The sequence below is a fragment of the Bos indicus genome, chromosome 11 (genome assembly GCF_029378745.1).
Source record: "Bos indicus isolate NIAB-ARS_2022 breed Sahiwal x Tharparkar chromosome 11, NIAB-ARS_B.indTharparkar_mat_pri_1.0, whole genome shotgun sequence".
NCBI lineage: Eukaryota > Metazoa > Chordata > Mammalia > Artiodactyla > Bovidae > Bos > Bos indicus.
In genome coordinates this window covers 1,187,272-1,205,062 of record NC_091770.1, presented here as the reverse complement: position 1 = coordinate 1,205,062, position 17,791 = coordinate 1,187,272, and the positions used below count along the sequence as shown (strand labels likewise).

The window sequence follows — 17,791 nt, the reverse complement described above, 5'->3', positions numbered from 1 at the left end:
GCAGTGATTTTGGAGCCCAGAAAAATAAAGTCTGACACTGTTTCCACTGTTTCCCCATCTATTTCCCATGAAGTGATGGGACCAGATGCCATGATCTTCGTTTTCTGAATGTTGAGCTTTAAGCCAAGCTCTTGCTAAACTAATCTTACTTCCTTTCTTAATCAGATTACTGGAATACTAAATACTTGATATATCTTGATTTTGGCCCACAGCTTCCAGACCCTTAGGATATCCTTATGTACAAGCTAGAGGAATATGAGTTAAATGATAGTCTATTAAAGAGATTCTCAAATATTCAAATGAAAAGTTTTAGACCCATCAGTTGGGTTCTAACATATAAAGACATAGGTGGGACTTAACAATTTGTAAAATGCTACAAACATGTGAGGTGACTGAATCGATATTCTTAGAGATTTGGGGGACTTGAGGTAGGTGGCAATGGCACCCCACTCCAGTACTCGTGCCTGGAAAATCCCATGGATGGAGGAGCCTGGTAGGCTGCAGTCCATGGGGTCGCACAGAGTCGGACATGACTGAACGACTTCACTTTCCCTTTTCACTTCCATGCATTGGAGAAGGAAATGGCAACCCACTCCAGTGTTCTTGCCTGGAGAATCCCAGGGACGGGGGAGCCTGGTGGGCTGCCATCTATGGAGTCACACAGAGTCGGACACGACTGAAGTGACTTGGCAGCAGCAGCAGCAGAGGTAGGTGGGATGTGTATATGTATGTATGAGTTGGTTGAAACAGTTCGTGGAGAAAAAGACGTGGTAGGAGTGTCAACTGAGCAAGCATTCAATGTAAATCAAATTTGCATCATATTCTTTCAGTCATTTCTTCAAAAAACCATTATGTGGCTGTCATAAAAGCAAATTCCGTTTACCTTGCTTGTAAAAGTGTAGAGTCCAGAGCAGGACAGCAATGGTGGCCCGACACTAGTGATGAGAAAACACCCGGGCCCTGTGCTCATCCCGTGAGATGCCTTGGAGGGGAGAATTACACATTTAAAAGGAGCTACCAGGTTCAAGGTGGCACAAGAGCTGGAAGCTGCAAGGTGAGAAAAATGGCAGTCTGTGAAGGCTGATCATCTGGAGAAAGACTAAGTAGGGATGTGAAACTCATCTTTACACTTGTTAAGAGCTGTTGTCTGGATACTTTCAAATGTTCATGCTCTACTCCCTAGGCAGCAAAAGTTATAGGATTAATAGCCAGGAAGTATACGAAATTGGATGTCAGCCAGTCTCTTAGTGTCTAACCAGCTCCTTTTCCAGTCCCTAGGCATACAGAAATGAGCAGGACAAGACCCCTTTCTGACAGAGTCAGCACTCCATAAATTCAGGTTCCACATAAACAAATGGCTCGATAGGCAATGGTTCTTCCAAGAGTAGATAGAAGAACTGGATGCCTCTGTGGCACTGAGCTCCCATCTCTGGAACATAAAAGGAAACACGCTCAGGTTCTCTTTAAGGGTCTAAGGCTGGGCTGATGGTGTTTGGAGGTGGTGTTCTGCTGGCAACCAAGAATAAGGATGCCTGTTTCCCCAGACAAGCAAAGAGGCTAGCCAAAGAAGAGTCTGAACTGTGTTCAAGGAGAAAAGCAGAAATTCAAAGCCAGAGAAGTGGCTCTGAGCATCAGATACACCAGAGCCACGAACTATCATTGGGAGGACAATTCAGGACAGAAGGGCAGAGCAGCTACAGGGCCGAATAGTCATGGAGCATGATGTGACCCTGGTTAAAGATGGCAGTCTGGTAGGTAAGTGGATAAAGAAGATGTGGTACATATATATACAATGGAACATTACTCAGTTGTAAAAAAGAATGAAATAATGCCATTTGCTGCATCATGGATGGATCTAGAGATTATTATACTAAGTGAAGTAAGTCAGAAAAAGAAAAACATACTATAGATATCACTTATTTGTGGAAGCTAAATATGATACAAATGAAGTTATCTACACAACAGAAATGGACTCACACACATAGAAAACAAAGTTGTCATTGCCAAGGAGGAGGAGAGTGGGGGAGGAAAGATTTAGGAGTTTCATATTACTAGCTTAACGCTATTATATATGGAATGGATAAACAACAAGGTCCAACTCTGTAGCGCAGGGAACTGCATTCAATACCCTGTGATAAACCAAAATGGAAAAGAATATGAAAGAGAATATATATGTACGTATATATGGGGCTTCCCTGGCAGCTCCGTGGTAAAGAATCCATCTACCAATGTAGGAGACATGGGTTCAAACTCTGGGTTGGAAAGATCCCATGGAGAAGGGAATGGCAACCCACTCCAGTGTTCTTGTCCTGGAGAATCCCATAGAGGAGGCTCGCAGGCTACAGTCCATGGGGTCACAAAGAGTTGGACATAACTAAGTGATTAACACAATTCATTAGATCAGTTCATTTCATGTAAAACTGAATCACTTTTCTATGCTGCAAAAAGTAACACAACTTTGTAAATCAACTATACATCAATGACTTTTTTTTTAAAGGTGGCAGTCTAGGAAGAGGTCTGAGAATAGTGCCAGAAGTTGGGGTCTGTGAGGGGCTCCAAGTGATCTTGAACTTGAGATAGAACTGGACTAAGGCTGGATGACCACCTGTGGGGGTCATTAGGGATGGAACACATGCCAGACATCCTCCATCTGCCTCTCCATCTCTTATTCTCCACCCTTCTCAACCCTACTCTGGGCCGAGAAAATTGATCTACATGACTTGTATCACACCTGGAGCCAGGAATCCTGGAGTGCAAAGTCAAGCGGGCCTTAAGAAACATCACTATGAACAAAGCTAGTGGAGGTGATGGAATTCCAGTTGAGCTATTTCAAATCCTAAAAGATGATGCTATTAAAGTGCTTTACTCAATAACCCAGCAAATTTGGAAAACTCAGCAGTGGCCATAGGACTGGAAAAGCTCAATTTTCATTCCAATCCCAAAGAAAGGCAACGCCAAAGAATGTTTAAACTACCGCACAATTGCACTCAGCTCACATGCTAGCAAAGTAACGCTCAAAATTCTCCAAGCTAGGCTTCAACAGTACCTGAACTGAGAACTTCCAGATGTTCAAGCTGCATTTAGAAAAGGCAGAAGAACCCGAGATTAAATTGCCAATATCCATTGGATCATAGAAAAGCAAGAAAATTCCAGAAAAACATCTACTTCTGCTTCATTGACTATCCTTTGACTGTGGATCACAAAAAAATTGTGGGAAATTCTTCAAGAGATGGGAATACCAGACCACCTTACCTGGCTCCTGAGAAATCTGTGCACAGGTCAAGAAGCAACAGTTAGAACTGGACATGGAACAATGGACTGGTTCCAAATTGGGAAAGGAGAATGTCAAGGCTGTATATTGTCACCTTGCTTGTTCAACTTATATGCAGAGTACATCATGCGAAATGCCAGGTTGGATGAAGCCCAAGCTGGAATCAAGATTGCTGAGAGAAATATCAATAACCTCAGATATGCAGATGACACCAACCTTATGGCAGAAAGCAAAGAGGACCTAAAGAGCCTCTAGATGAAAGTGAAAGAGGAGAGTGAAAAAGCTGGCTTAAAACTCAACATTCAAAAAATGAAGATCACGGCATCTGGGCCCATCCTTTCATGGCAAATAGATGGGAAAACAATGGAAACAGTGACAGACTTTATTTTCTTTGTCTCCAAATGACTACAGATGGTGATTGAAGCCATGAAGTTAAAAGACACTTACTTCTTGGAAGGAAAGCTATGACAAACCTAGACAGCATATTCAAAAGCAGAGACATTACTTTACCAACAAAGGTCCATCTAGTCAAACCTATGGTTTTTCCAGTAGTCATGTATGGATGTGAGAGCTGGACCATAAAGAAGGTTGAGAACTGAAGAACTAATGCTTTTGAACTGTGGTGTTGGAGAAGACTCTTGAGAGTCCCCTGGACAGCAAGGAGATCAAATCAGTCCATCCTAAAGGAAATCAATCCTGAATATTCATTGGAAGGACTGATGTTGAAGCTGAAGCTCCATACTTTGGCCACTTGATGCAAAGAGCTGACTCATTGGAAACGACCCTGATGCTGGGAAAGATTGAAGGCGGGAGGAGAAGGTGACAACAGAGGATGAGATGGTTGGATGGCATCACCGACTCAATGGACTTGAGTCTGAGCAATCTCCGAGAGTTGGTGGTGGACAGGGAAGCCTGGCGTGCTGCAGTCCATGGGGTCCCAAAGAGTCGGATACGACTGAGTGACTGAACTGAACTAACATCAGAGGAATTCTTGCCCTTTGGATCCAGTTAGGTTCGGAGAACAGGAAGCCCCACTTAGAGATCAGAGACAGGGAGAAGAATAAGGTGGAATATCCCTGCCCCTTGCCTGCCTTCTTGTGAGATCACCTTGGGGTTTCTGTGTTCCTTGATGAAGGTCACGGCTCCTCTGAAAGTGTTCCTGAATACAGAGTTCTCTCTTCCAGGATCCAGTAGTCCCTCCCTTCTCTCTTCCCTCACAACCTAGAGCTAGTAACAGCTGAACTTCACAGTAATACAGAAAGTGAGAAACAGATGTGGGTAGAGATAAAACAAGACTGGCCATGAGTGGATCGCTATTAGAGCTGGATGACACGAACATGGAGGTACTTTATACTATTGTCTCTCAGTTCAGTTCAGTTCAGTTCAGTCGCTCAGTCGTGTCTGACTCTTTGCGACCCCATGAACTGCAGCACGCCAGGCCTCCCCGTCCATCACCAACTCCCGGAGTCTCCCCAAACCCATGTCCATTGAGTCAGTGATGCCATCCAGCCATCTCATCCTCTGTCGTCCCCTTCTCCTCCTGCCCCCACTCTACTTTTGTATAATTTTGGAATTATTAAATGTGAAAAGTTAAAAGAATAGTTAATTCACAAGTTACTTGCTGGAACTTCTGTGTGGTCCATTGGTTGACTCTGTGCACCCAGTACAGGGGGCACAGGTTTGATCCCTAGTTGGGGAAGATCCCACATGCTGCATGGTGTGGCCAAGTAAAATAAAATAAAATAATTACTTGCTGATACAGTAAAACTCATCTATTATTGCTGGATGCCACTGATATCATGAAGGAGGTCTGTGTGAAGGTTTCAGAAACATGATAGAAGAAACATATTGAAATAAAATGCAAATGAAGAATGCTATTTTTATGAAGGTCGAATCAAACAGCATGTTCAATGGAAAATATCAAGATGATATTATTCAGAATGTGTGTTTAGAGTATTCTTTCATGGATCAAGAAAAAAGCAAACAAATATATTACATTTATCTTTTAAAATATGTTATGAGTGGACCTTGCTTCTAAACCTAGAGAAGGGAATGGCTACCCACTCCAGTATCCGTGCCTGGAGAATTCCACGGAGAGAGGCTACAGTTCATGGGATCAGAGTTGGACACAACTGAGTGGCTAACGCTTGCTTCTAAATAATCTGGGATAGGAAAGAACTAGAGATTACAGATGAAGCAAGACTGGCTGTGAATTTATATTTGTTGAACTGGGAGGATGGAGACATGGGAGTTGGTTACATTATTTTTTTTTATAGTTTTATCTATGCTTTAAATATCTCCATAGAGTGGTTTCAAAACATAAAACATAAACTGCATGTCCAGAATGTGACCATTTTCAGACTTAGAGAATGAATTTATGGTTCCTAGGGAGAAAGCATTGGGTGGGAGGGACAGAGGGGGAGTTTGGGATGGACAGGTACACACTGCTATCTTTAAAACAGATAACCAACAAGGACCTACTGTATAGTACAGGGAACTCGACTCAGTATTCTGTAAGAGCATAAATAGGAAAAGAGTTTGAAAAAGAATGGATATTTATACAGGCATAACTGAATCACTTTGCTATATATCTGTAACTAACACATCAATGTTAATCAATTATATCCCATAGAAAATAAAAAAATTTTAAATGTGACCATCTTACGTTAAGTATGTATTAGCTTTTATGATTTTAGGAAGTGTATTATGTTATTTCTCATTCACTTCCTTAGATTCTGCAATTTCTAACATGTTCTTCCATTTCTTTCCTCTCCCCACAACCCTTAGTTTTGTCTGCTATATGGAACCAAGCTTGTGTTCCAGGAGCGAGCCTGGTATCTGGAACATAAATATTTGACTCCCATGACCAGCATGAGGATTAGGCGTCAGGTAAGAATGCCCCCAGGGTGCAGAAGAAGCCCTTCATATCTCAGTTGTCAGCTCTTTGCTTTTTTAGAAAACACTCCTGCCAATCTGTTGGTGGTGGTTTCTACTCGTGAGTTTTTATGCCTCTGGGATTTCACATATGTGTTTTCATTGCCTACCGTGATCATATTACACTTCAGAGTTTAAGTGACAAGGAAGTGATTCACAGTTTTGTCTTTTTAAAAAATTTTTTAATTGGAGGATAATCGCTTTACAATGTTGTATTCCTTTCTGCTGAACAACATGAATCTGCTGAACAACATGAATCAGCTGTAAGTGTACACATATTTCCTCTTTCTTGAGCCTCCCTCCCACCGTTGGGTGAATTTCTAATGTGTAATGGATAGGAGGGAATCAAAAGTGTTGCAAAAAGATTAAAAAGAGGTATGAAATAATTTTCATTTTCTTACTGCTTACCAAAGCCTATTAAGTCATTCTGTATATTTGGAAAAAAGGCCTGGTGGTATTTTGTCGGTGGTTGCAATTGGAATTCAGTACGACAGCCGCAGAGCACCTGGAAATGAAGATGGATCCAGCGAATCATCACCAAGATGCCGCTCTAGAAAAGGACCATCAGACGAGCATAACCATCCAGAAGCATTTTCTGGATTTCCCCTTTCTTCCAGGCGCCCTGTTAGATGCTGAAAAATGCACACAAGTATATTGTCAGTCTCTGTATTCAAGGGAACCTATTATAGCTCGGGACACAAAACTGCCTTTATTAACACAAGTAACACAAGAAAATGGAGCTCTTTAATGAACTTGACCACAAGAATAATTTTAGAGTTCAGTGGACACTTAGGAGTTAATGGGCTTTCCTGGTGGCTCACACAGTATAAAGAATCTGCCTGCAATACAGAAGACCCGGGTTTGATCCCTGGGGTTGGGAAGATCCCCTGGAGAAGGGAATGGTAACCCACTCCAGTATTCTTGCCTGGAAAATTCCATGGACAGAGGAGCCAGACAAGACTGAGAGACTAACACCAGGAATTAATGGTGTTCTTTGCTCAACCTTGAAGAAGGGAAAATTCACAGTGGAGGAATTCAAATGAGGAAGAAATGCAAGTGAACCTCAGATGGGGTTGTTGTCGTTGCTTAAGTTGCTCAGGCATGTCCGACTCTGCAACCCCATGGACTGCAGCACGCCAGGCTTCCCTGTCCACCACCAACTCTCGGGGATTGCTCAGACTCAAGTCCATTGAGTCGGTGGTGCCATCCGACCATCTCATCCTCTGTTGTCACCTTCTCCTCCCGCCTTCAATCTTTCCCAGCATCAGGGTCGTTTCCAATGAGTCAGCTCTTTGCATCAAGTGGCCAAAGTATGGAGCTTCAGCTTCAACGTCAGTCCTTCCAATGAATATTCAGGACTGATTTCCTTTAGGATGGACTGGTTTGATCTCCTTGCAGTCCAAGGGACTCTCAAGAGTCTTCTCCAACACCACAGTTCAAAAGCATTAGTTCTTCAGTTCTCAACCTTCTTTATGGTCCAACTCTCACATCCATACATGACTACTGGAAAAACCAAAGCTTTGACTAGATGGACCTTGTCGGCAAAGTAATGTCTCTGCTTTTTCATATGCTATCTAGGTTTGTCATAGCTTTTCTTCCAAGAAGTAAGTGTCTTTTAATTTCATGGCTGCAATCACCATCTGTAGTGATTTGGAGACAAAGAAAATAAAGTCTGTCACTGTTTCCATTGTTTTCCCATCTATTTGCCATGAAGGGATGGGCCCAGATGCCATGATCTTCATTTTTGGAACGTTGAGTTTTAAGCCAGCTTTTTCACTCTCCTCTTTCACTTTCATCTAGAGGCTCTTTAGGTCCTCTTCACTTTCTGCCATAAGGCTGGTGTCATCTGCATATCTGAGGTTATTGATATTTCTCTCAGCAATCTTGATTCCAGCTTGGGCTTCATCCAACCTGGCATTTCACATGATGTACTCTGCATATAAGTTGAATAAGCAAGGTGACATTTAGTAAGCAGCCTTGACATTCTCCTTTCCCAATTTGGAACCAGTCCATTGTTCCATGTCCAGTTCTAACTGTTGCTTCTTGACCTGTGCACAGATTTCTCAGGAGCCAGGTAAGGTGGTCTGGTATTCCCATCTCTTGAAGAATTTCCCACAATTTTTTTGTGATCCACAGTCAAAGGATAGTCAATGAAGCAGAAGTAGATGTTTTTCTGGAATTCTCTTGCTTTTTCTATGATCCAATGGATATTGGCAATTTAATCTCTGGTTCCTCTGCCTTTTCTAAATCCAGCTTGAACGTCTGGAAGTTCAGGTACTGTTGAAGCCTAGCTTGGAGAATTTTGAGCGTTACTTTGCTAGCGTGTGAGCTGAGTGCAATTGTGCAGTAGTTTAAACATTCTTTGGCATTGCCTTTCTTTGGGATTGAAATGAAAAACTGAGCTTTTCCAGTCCTATGGCCACTGCTGAGTTTTCCAAATTTGCTGGCATATTGAGTAAAGCACTTTAATAGCATCATCTTTTAGGATTTGAAATAGCTCAGCTGGAATTCCATCACCTCCACTAGCTTTATTCATAGTGATGCCTGGGGTTGGTGAAGTGAACAAAATCATAAAAATGGGAGTACTTAGGACAGATTAACTGAAATCCAGTTTAACTGAAGTCTCAAGCAATAGAAAAACGTGGGGGTATGTCCAAGGAATATGGGAAAGAGCCTACTGAAAGAGCTCCCAGGGGCCAAAGCTGGAACACTTAGAGCAAGAAAATAGATAGTGTAGTTTTGGATTATAACCCAAAGTATAAAGTAACTAAACACAAGCCAGTAATCATGTAAGCAAACAGTTAAACAAGTAATATAAATGGGATAAAAGAGATAAAGTGAAAGTGTTAGTCACTCAGTCATGTCTGACCCTTTGTGACCTCATGGGCTGTAGCCCACCAGGCTCCTCTGTCCATGGGATTCTCCAGGCAAGAACTGGAGTGGGTCTCCATTCCCTTCTCCAGGGGATCTTCCCGACCCAGGGATCAAACCTTGGTCTCCTGCATTGCAGGCGGACTCTTTACCTTCTGAGCCACCAGGGGAGCCCTAAGTCTTCCGTAAAGAATTCCAGATGATAATGGCCCCTTCAGGAGCTTCATTTTCCTTCCCTTGATAATGAGTTGGACTTAGAAACCTCCTTCTATTTTAAAGAATCAAGTTTGGAGATGGAAAAGAGTTTCTTTACAGTGGAGAAATCCATAGATCCCACGTTAACCACATGATTAGGGTTAATATCATCAGTAATAAGACAGGTTAGTGATGTGGACCTCTGGTACGATGTGATGAGAAGAGCACTTCTCTCTTCCCAGAACCCACAGCCCCAGTCCAATCATGAAAAAACATGTCACACAAAACCAAAGTGAGGGATGGTCCACACAGTACCAGACTGGTACTCTTCAAACTGCCAGTTAGTGAAAAACCAGGAGGGACTGAGAAAGCATCCGCAGCCAGACGAGGAAGGAGCTGTGGTGACTGAGTGCAGTGTGGCACCTGGATGGCGTCCTAGGACAGGAAAAGGACGTTCATAGAAAAACTGATAAATCTGAATCAAGTCTGAGTTAGATAATTCTTGTTGTTTAGTCGCTAAGTCCTGCCTGACTCTTTTGGGACCCCACGGACTATATCCCATCAGGCTTCTCAGTCCATGGAATTTCCCAGGCAAGGATACTGGAGTGGGTTGCCATTTCCTTCTCCAGGGGAGCTTCCTGACCCAGGGATTGAACCTGTGTCTCTTGTGTCTCCTCCATTGGCAGGCAGATTCTTTACCCCTGGCGCCACCTGGGCTACAGTCCATGGGGTTGCAAAGAGCTGGACACGACTGAAGTGACTGAGCAGGAGCACTGTACTCCAATAAAAATTATTTATTTCAAAAAAAAAAAAAAACCAAGCCAATCTCCCGAGCCTTTCCTGGCTGTGATAAGTTCCTGCTTTCTTTTGTCTGGAGCGTCAGTGTTAGCAGAGCTGGTCCACTTTCAGGAGCCAGTGTGATCCCCTATTCACACGCTTTCGTGTGAATGACGGCTAATCCCCTGTAGGGATGGGGAAGCTGAGGCTGGTTTGTGACTGGGGTGGGGAGAGGGGAGGGCGAGGCTTCTAGACTCGGGTTTCCTGCTGTTCTAGCGTCCCCAGGCCTGAACTGTCGAATGGGGCGGTTCCACCTTTGTCCCTCACTGAGGGACCTTGGCTCAAAGGCAGTCTAGTGACGGTGCCCCCAGGGCTCCATCATAACAAGGCCCTCAAGAAAAGAGCTCTGTACTTGCCATTAAGTACTTGTGTGTCTAGAACAATCGTGTGCTTTGTTCTTGGAAAACTTAGTGTCTGGGCCTTCTCCCATTTCGGTTTTCATTAACCTTGATGTTTGTACTAATTTTGCTTTAGATAATTATCAGCATTGAGGAGGAACTATCAGCTGACTCTCATTTTCAGGAGGGAAAATCTTTCAAAATAAGTTACCAATCGTGTATCTCCACTAAAACCAACTTCATGTTGCTTAAAAACAGATGAAACGAAGCAAAAACTTCAGCTTTATAAAATGACGGAGTTTTGTGTGTATGTTTTCCTGAATACAGGTGTCTGTGTCTTCTTTTTTATTATTAATTTTTTAATTTTAAAAGCGTTTTTAATTGAAAGATCATTGTTTTACAGTATTGTGTTGGTTTCTGCCATACAGCAACATGACTCAGCCACAGGCACACATATGTCCCCTCCCGCCTGAACCTGCCTCCCGCCACCCGCCGGGTCCCGCCCCTCTGGGTGGTCGCAGAGCCCCAGTCTGCGCTCTTTGAGCAAGCTCCCCCTGGCTGTCCGTTTTGCATGCGGCAGCGTGTGTTCTCGCCCTGCTCTCTCCACTCGTCCCCCCTTTCCCCGTGTGTCCACAAGTCTGTTTTTTATGTCTGCGTCTCCACTGTTGTTTAGTTGCTAAGTCGTTCCGACTCTTGGCAACCCTGTGGATTGCAGCCGGCCAGGTTCCTCTGTCCATGGGATTTCCCAGGCAAGAATCCTGGAGTGGATTTCCATATACTTCTTCAGGGGATCTTCCTGACCCAGGGATCGAACCCGGGTCTCCTGCTTGGCAGGCAGTTTCTTTACCACTGAGCATTGCTGCCCCGCAAAAAGGCTCATCAGTACCATCTTTCTAGATTCCATCAGTTTAGTTCAGTCCCTCAGTCGTGTCCGACTCTTTGCGACCCCATGAATCACAGCACGCCAGGCCTCCCTGTCCATCACCAACTCCCGGAGTTCACTTGGACTCACGGCCATCGAGTCAGTGATGCCATCCAGCCATCTCATCCTCTCTTGTCCCCTTCTCCTCCTGCCCCCAACCCTCCCAGCATCAGAGTCTTTTCCAATGAGTCAACTCTTCACATGAGGTGGCCAAAGTACTGGAGTTTCAGCTTAAGCATCATTCCTTCCAAAGAAATCCCAGGGCTGATCTCCTTCAGAATGGACTGGTTGGATCTCCTTGCAGTCCAAGGGACTCTTAAGAGTCTTCTCCAACACCACAGTTCAAAAGCATCGATTCTTTGGCGCTCAGCTTTCTTCACAGTCCAACTCTCACATCCATATATAACCACAGGAAAAACCATAGCCTTGACTAGACAGACATTTGTTGGCAAAGTAATGTTTCTGCTTTTCAATATGCTATCTAGGTTGGTCATAACTTTTCTTCCAAGGAGTAAGCATCTTAATTCATTGGCTACAGTCACCATCTGCAGTGATTCCATATATATGCATTAATATGCAATATTTATTTTTCTCTTCTGACTTCCTTCACTCTGTAAAATGATGTATTTTAATGGAAAGGAATATTTGGCTTTGAGCCCTCCACCTTATTTTACACCAGCCCTTAAAGGAAACTAAGTTTTCGAGCTGGTTCGTTTTTCTCTTTGGAGTGTTTGCTCCCTAAACTCTCAGGCACAGCAGTCTTGCTCTGTCCAAGCCCACCGGTTTGGAAACAGTGGCTCTTGCTGATGTTCAGAGAAGCATGTACATGGACGTGTGGTCAGCTCTCACTCGGAAATCCTCGTGGGAGGAAGCTTTTCAGTCTATGTGGGTCGAGAGAACCACAGCCCAGCTGTGGCTTGCAGATCAAAAAAGACCCTATTCAACATAGTGAAAATAATACTTAGAAAAAATGTTGAATCAGGTTCTGCTTCCTGCCCTGAGCCCAGATCATGGAACCGTGCGAGAATGGGGGTTTTAAGGGGCCTTCAGGGAAGTGAGGGGGGGCTGTGTAACTGAGCACAGCAACGAGGAGGGGCACTCCTCTCCACCTCCCAGAGGGCACAGGAGGCTGCCTGTAAGGGGAGCCCAGTTAAAAACCCAAAACTCATTCAGGAAGAGAGAAAATAAATACTAATCATGACCACAGCCAAGCAGTCATGACATCTCCACAACATTTGCTCACATGGTACCCACAGCTGTTACGCCTTTACCCAGATGTTGCCTTGACGGCCGGCTTGAGTCCTGCCCACCCAGATGTTGCCTTGATGGCCGGCTTGAGTCCTGCCCAACCATTTGCTTCCTAAGTGCCCTGTTTCTGTTAGAGCAGTGTGTGAGTGGCCCCTCTTCCCACCTGAGTCCTTCTCTCATGCCTCTAGACTGATCGTTTGCATTTTGGTGTGTTAGGGTGAAACCCAGATTCACCAGCACCAGCCCAAGTCATGTTTTATACCCTCAACAGCAAGTGACACAGGGGTGGACCCAGCACTTAACAGCCTTAGTCTACCCCAGTAAAAGGAATCTTTCTTTTCCTCCTGGAATGAGAACTGCTGGGAGACTCAACCACAGCAAGGGAGGCAGGGGGAGCCTGTTGATGGAAAGTGATCTTGGCTCTTCTGCTGTATCTGCTGAAGGCTAAAACAACCATTAAGATTTGGGTCTTAGGCTCAGTTTAGTTGATCAAATAGTTGCATGCACACGTGTTCAGTCACTTCAGTCACGTCCAACTCTTTGTGACCCCTGGACTATAGCCTGCCAGGCTTCTCTATCCATGGCATTGTCCCAGGCAAGAATATTGGAGTGGGTTGGGAAGATTGCCATGGGATCTTCCCAACCCAGGAATCAAACCCACATATCCCCAGGCTCCTGCATTGGTAGGCCAGTTCTTTACTGGGCTTCCCAGTTGAATCATTAAGGAGGAAAAACATTCAAGCGTGTTGACTGACAGATTCAAGTAGCTCTGAGTTGATGAAGTAGCTCTGAGTTCATGAAGCCACTAACACATCAATTTATTCTTAGGAAATGGGTTTGGAGTAAGAATGTGCAGAGTGGCAGATACCAAACCCCAAACTAGGACGACACTTGGCTCCTTCAAATTTAGAGGGTGGATGATTCTTATTTACTATTTCAAACTATGTGCAAGATATAAATGCAGTCATTGCCCTGTGCCATAAAGACTTGGAGTGAAAGAAACAAAACAGGAAGAAAACTTTGGAGGAGAATTCCAAGATGGAAAGATAGTATTGGGATATTAACCCTTCCAGATGGTGACTGCAGCCATGAAATTAAACGACGCTTACTCCTTGGAAGAAAAGTTATGACCAACATAGATAGCATATTCAAAAGCAGAGACATTACTTTGCCAACAAAGGTCCATCTAGTCAAGGCTATGGTTTTTCCTGTTGTCATGTATGGATGTGAGAGTTGGACTGTGAAGAAGGCTGAGCGCCGAAGAATTGATGCTTTTGAACTGTGGTGTTGGAGAAGACTCTTAAGAGTCCCTTGGACTGCAAGGAGATCCAACCAGTCCATTCTGAAGGAGATCAGCCCTGGGATTTCTTTGGAAGGAATGATGCTAAAGCTGAAACTCCAGTACTTTGGCCACCTCATGTGAAGAGTTGACTCATTGGAAAAGACTCTGATGCTGGGAGGGACTGGGAGCAGGAGGAGAAGGGGACAAGAGAGGATGAGGTGTCTGGATGGCATCACTGACTCGATGGATGTGAGTCTGAGAGAACTCCGGGGGTTGGTGATGGACAGGGAGGCCTGGCGTGCTGCAATTTATGGGGTTGCAAAGAGTTGGACACAACTGAGTGACTGAACTGAACTGAACCCTTCTCCCAAAATTTTTACTTCAAGAACAGGTACCCTGTGCTCATACCCCTGAGGCTTAGAAATGGTGCATGTGCCCTTCTTTTCCTATGAACAGTGTTGGCTGTCTTCCATGCTGCATTAACTGTTTCTTTTTTAAATGGCTGTGCAGATTTCCTATCCTTCTATTTCTGTATCTCCAAACACCTGGATCAAGGCAGCTTAACAGATGTTCACATATTGGAACCAAATGCAACATGAACTAAGATTTTAGGCAAAGGGTATTGCAAACATTCATTGGATTGGGAAAGGGAGGAAGACTTTCTCTGTCCCTTGGCTTCACCTACCACCTACAGACTCTCTCTCTCTGTTTTGTTTTTTTTTTTTTTTTTGTAAGGGACTTGGGAAAAGATCTCTGGTTCCCCCATCCCCATTCCACCCACCTAGTAAGGTCTATCTGACTTGGCTACAAGTCAGTGATGAGGTTTTGAGAACACTTGGCTGTGTCCTCCAGGCTGAGTGGAGAAGCTGGTATGAAGAGAAGCCACAAATACCCATTCCATCAGAGTGGGGAGGGACGGCTCCTGATGGTGGATCCTTGGTCAAGAAGCCAGGGTGTCACTGAAATGATATCACAATGGAGTGGTTTTACAGGGAATGCAGTTGCATCAATTAAAAAATCTAATTTGGTTTGAAAATACCCCCAGAACTGGCTTTAACTTCCCTTTTACCACTGTAAGACCACTGATTCACCTCCAGGAGATGACAAGTTTCAAAATATTGATGTATCCTGGTCTAGCCTCTATTTCCAGAGAGCCCAAAACTCTCAAACTAAACAGATAAAAAACATATCAGTCTTAACAGAGCGCACTAAGACAAGGAGAAAACTCTTTTCCTTTCCCCTCCCTTTACCTCTTCAGCGGCATAAAATACACTGTCGAATCTATCAATGCAGACCATTCAACAGAGGTTAAGAAAATACAAGTGGGATGTATTTCTTCAGTTTGACCAGTAAAACAGACCCTAAGGTCACCACCTCTGCAACCTGGGTTCTGCGTGGCAGCCATCTGGTTGACCCTCGTGCTATGCCTCACAGTACTGCTTTGTATATCTGGGTGAGCCGTGCTCATTCTGTTTCACTCACTGAAGGATGACTTGTTATAACCACAGGAGAGAGTAACTTGTTTTGCTGAGCTCCAGCCTCTGAGTTTTTCTGGCAGTTGCATTATCCTGGGCTCCTTGGAGAGATGCCTGAAGTACTGGCTAATTGGAGTGTCCTTCTCCATGAGTCTTTGAGGTCATCCCCTCACTCCTGCATGCACAGTGAGAGTTTCCTATTGGTGAGCTCTGTTCCTAAGAGTAGCTGTGTTACATTTTAAAAAGACCTTCCAGAAGGTAGAATTCAATGGAGTCAAGCAGATGGGGCAGACCCGAGTCACAGTTAAGGACAAGGTGGGTTTTATTATGATTTCATAATAACAAAATTTAAATGAATTACTGACCTGGAAATAGAAATGCCCAGTGTATCCACTTTGGTGGAAATTAATAGTCTAGCTAGAAATCAATACTTCTAGAAAAATAACGTGTAATTTTTCTTTGTTTGATGGGAAATTGCCCTTTTCCTTTAATTTTAGAGACTAGATACTGCTGGGTCTTGTTCTACTTCTTCCTTCCTCTGGATAAGTCAAAGCCCTTGGTACTCAGTAAACCACACAAAGCCAGCTAATAGGGATGTCCCCATTTTGATGGACAGAGACGGGACAGGACTCACTTGTTAGCACCCGTCGGTCTACAGAACACTGAAATCCCTCAGGCTCCTCCTTCCCTGGACAGCTGGTCATTCACATCACAGATTAATGCCTCAGACTGCCAGGTATTAATTCTGCTCACCACACTGGCTGCTGCTGAGACAGTGTGAGAAACCACAGGCAGCTCGAGTCGGGGTGACTTTAGGCAGGGCCTCTTGGAGTATAGTTTTCTCTTCCTTAATCTAGGTACGGCTACATGAGTGTGTTTGTTTTGTGATAATCCAGTAGGAACTGGTTGGTGGTGTTTACTTGCTCAGTCATGTCCAACTCTTTTGTGACTCCATGGACTGTAGCCCACCAGGCTGCTCTGTCCAGGGATTTCCCAGGCAAGGATACTGGAGTGGGTTGTCATTTCATACTCCAGGGGATCTTACCGACCCAGGGATCAAATCCACGCTTCTTACGTTTCCTGCATTGGCAGGTGAGTAGGTTCTATACTGCTAGTGCCATCTGAGAAGCCCAAGTACGTATGATAACTGTTTACAAAACAATTTGCTAATTCTAATAACTGGTCTGCTTTTACCAATTGTGCTTTCTCTGGATTTGGGGTTTTATATATATATATAAAATTTTATATACATCTTAATTTGTTTATTTTAGCTGGAGGATAATTGCTTTACAATACTGTGTCGCTTTCTGCCATACATCAGGATGAATCAGTCATAGGTATACATATATGTCCCCTCCCTCTTGAGCTTCCCTCCCACCTCCCGCTCCGTCCCACCCCTCTAGGTTGTTACAGAGCACTGGGTTTGAGCTCCCTACTCATAGAGCAAATTCCCACTGCCTTTCTCTTTTGCATATGATAATGTATATGTTTCAGGGCTACTCTCTCCACTCGTCCCCCCCTCTGCTTCCCCCACTGTGTCCACAGTCTGTTCTCCATGTCTGCGTCTCCATTGCAGCCCTGCAAATATTACTCAGCCATAAAAAAAGAACACATTTGAGTCATTTATAATGAGATGGAACCTATTTTACAGAGTGAAATCAGTCAGAAAGAGAAAAACAAATATCGTATATTAATGCATGTATATGGGATATAGAAAGACGGTACTGATAATTCTATTTAGGGTTGTATTTTCCAGCTTCTTTGCAGATCTTATACCTTTTCATCATATTCCAGACATGACGTATAATAGATTTTATGTTCTCCTGTGTATTTCCTTTCCTTTGTCTAGTGGTTAGGGTGGGAGACTGAGCCCTAGGATTCCACCTAGAGTCAAGTTGAGCAGAAGTTGCTTTAAGGTCACTGTGCCTAGCCCAAGCCCCACCACATTCCCATACTGTCTTTTGATCTTATCAGCAGTTGAGTTGGAAGGATGTTGAACAGCGTCTCAGAAATCTTTGATTAAATGTTGGGTTCAACTTATGGTTGTTACCATGAGAGCTAAGTTCTCTTGAATCTTTTTACGTCTTAACTAGAAGTCCTCCCAAATTGCTTCTGAAATCATTTGGTTGATGAGATCCAAAATTCCAGGACTCACGGACACAGAATTTCTGCATAATAACTTTGGACTCTTGCTGTATATTTAGTTCCGGCAGTTTGTGGAGCTTCCGCTTCTTGAAAAAACAAAATTAGTTTGAATGAAAATTATCCTTTCTTGGGTATGTTCACATTTCTTTGTGTCTGTACTTACAAGGCTGAACTGTCAGCTGATTTAAATGCCATAATCTCATGTATGGAAACGTGTGAAGCTAATAGTGAAGTTTTATTTTAACCACCTAATTTAATATTCTTTCTCGTTTC

At 43.7% G+C, this 17,791-nt stretch overlaps 1 protein-coding gene across 6 annotated transcripts in view; it reads left to right on the top strand.

Moving 5' to 3' along the window:
• The window catches only part of ACOXL (acyl-CoA oxidase like), a 341,825-nt gene that overhangs the window by 305,011 nt on the left and 19,023 nt on the right, over positions 1-17,791 (top strand). For 4 of the 6 annotated variants that reach the window (XM_070798172.1, XM_070798174.1, XM_070798171.1 and 1 more), the window contains one exon: positions 6,059-6,160. In XM_070798172.1, coding sequence (XP_070654273.1) covers positions 6,059-6,160 — 102 coding nt within the window. Of the gene's footprint in view, positions 1-6,058; positions 6,161-6,618; positions 10,243-17,791 lie in introns of those variants that run through there. The other 2 variants (XM_070798170.1, XM_070798169.1) reach the window with 2 other exon arrangements.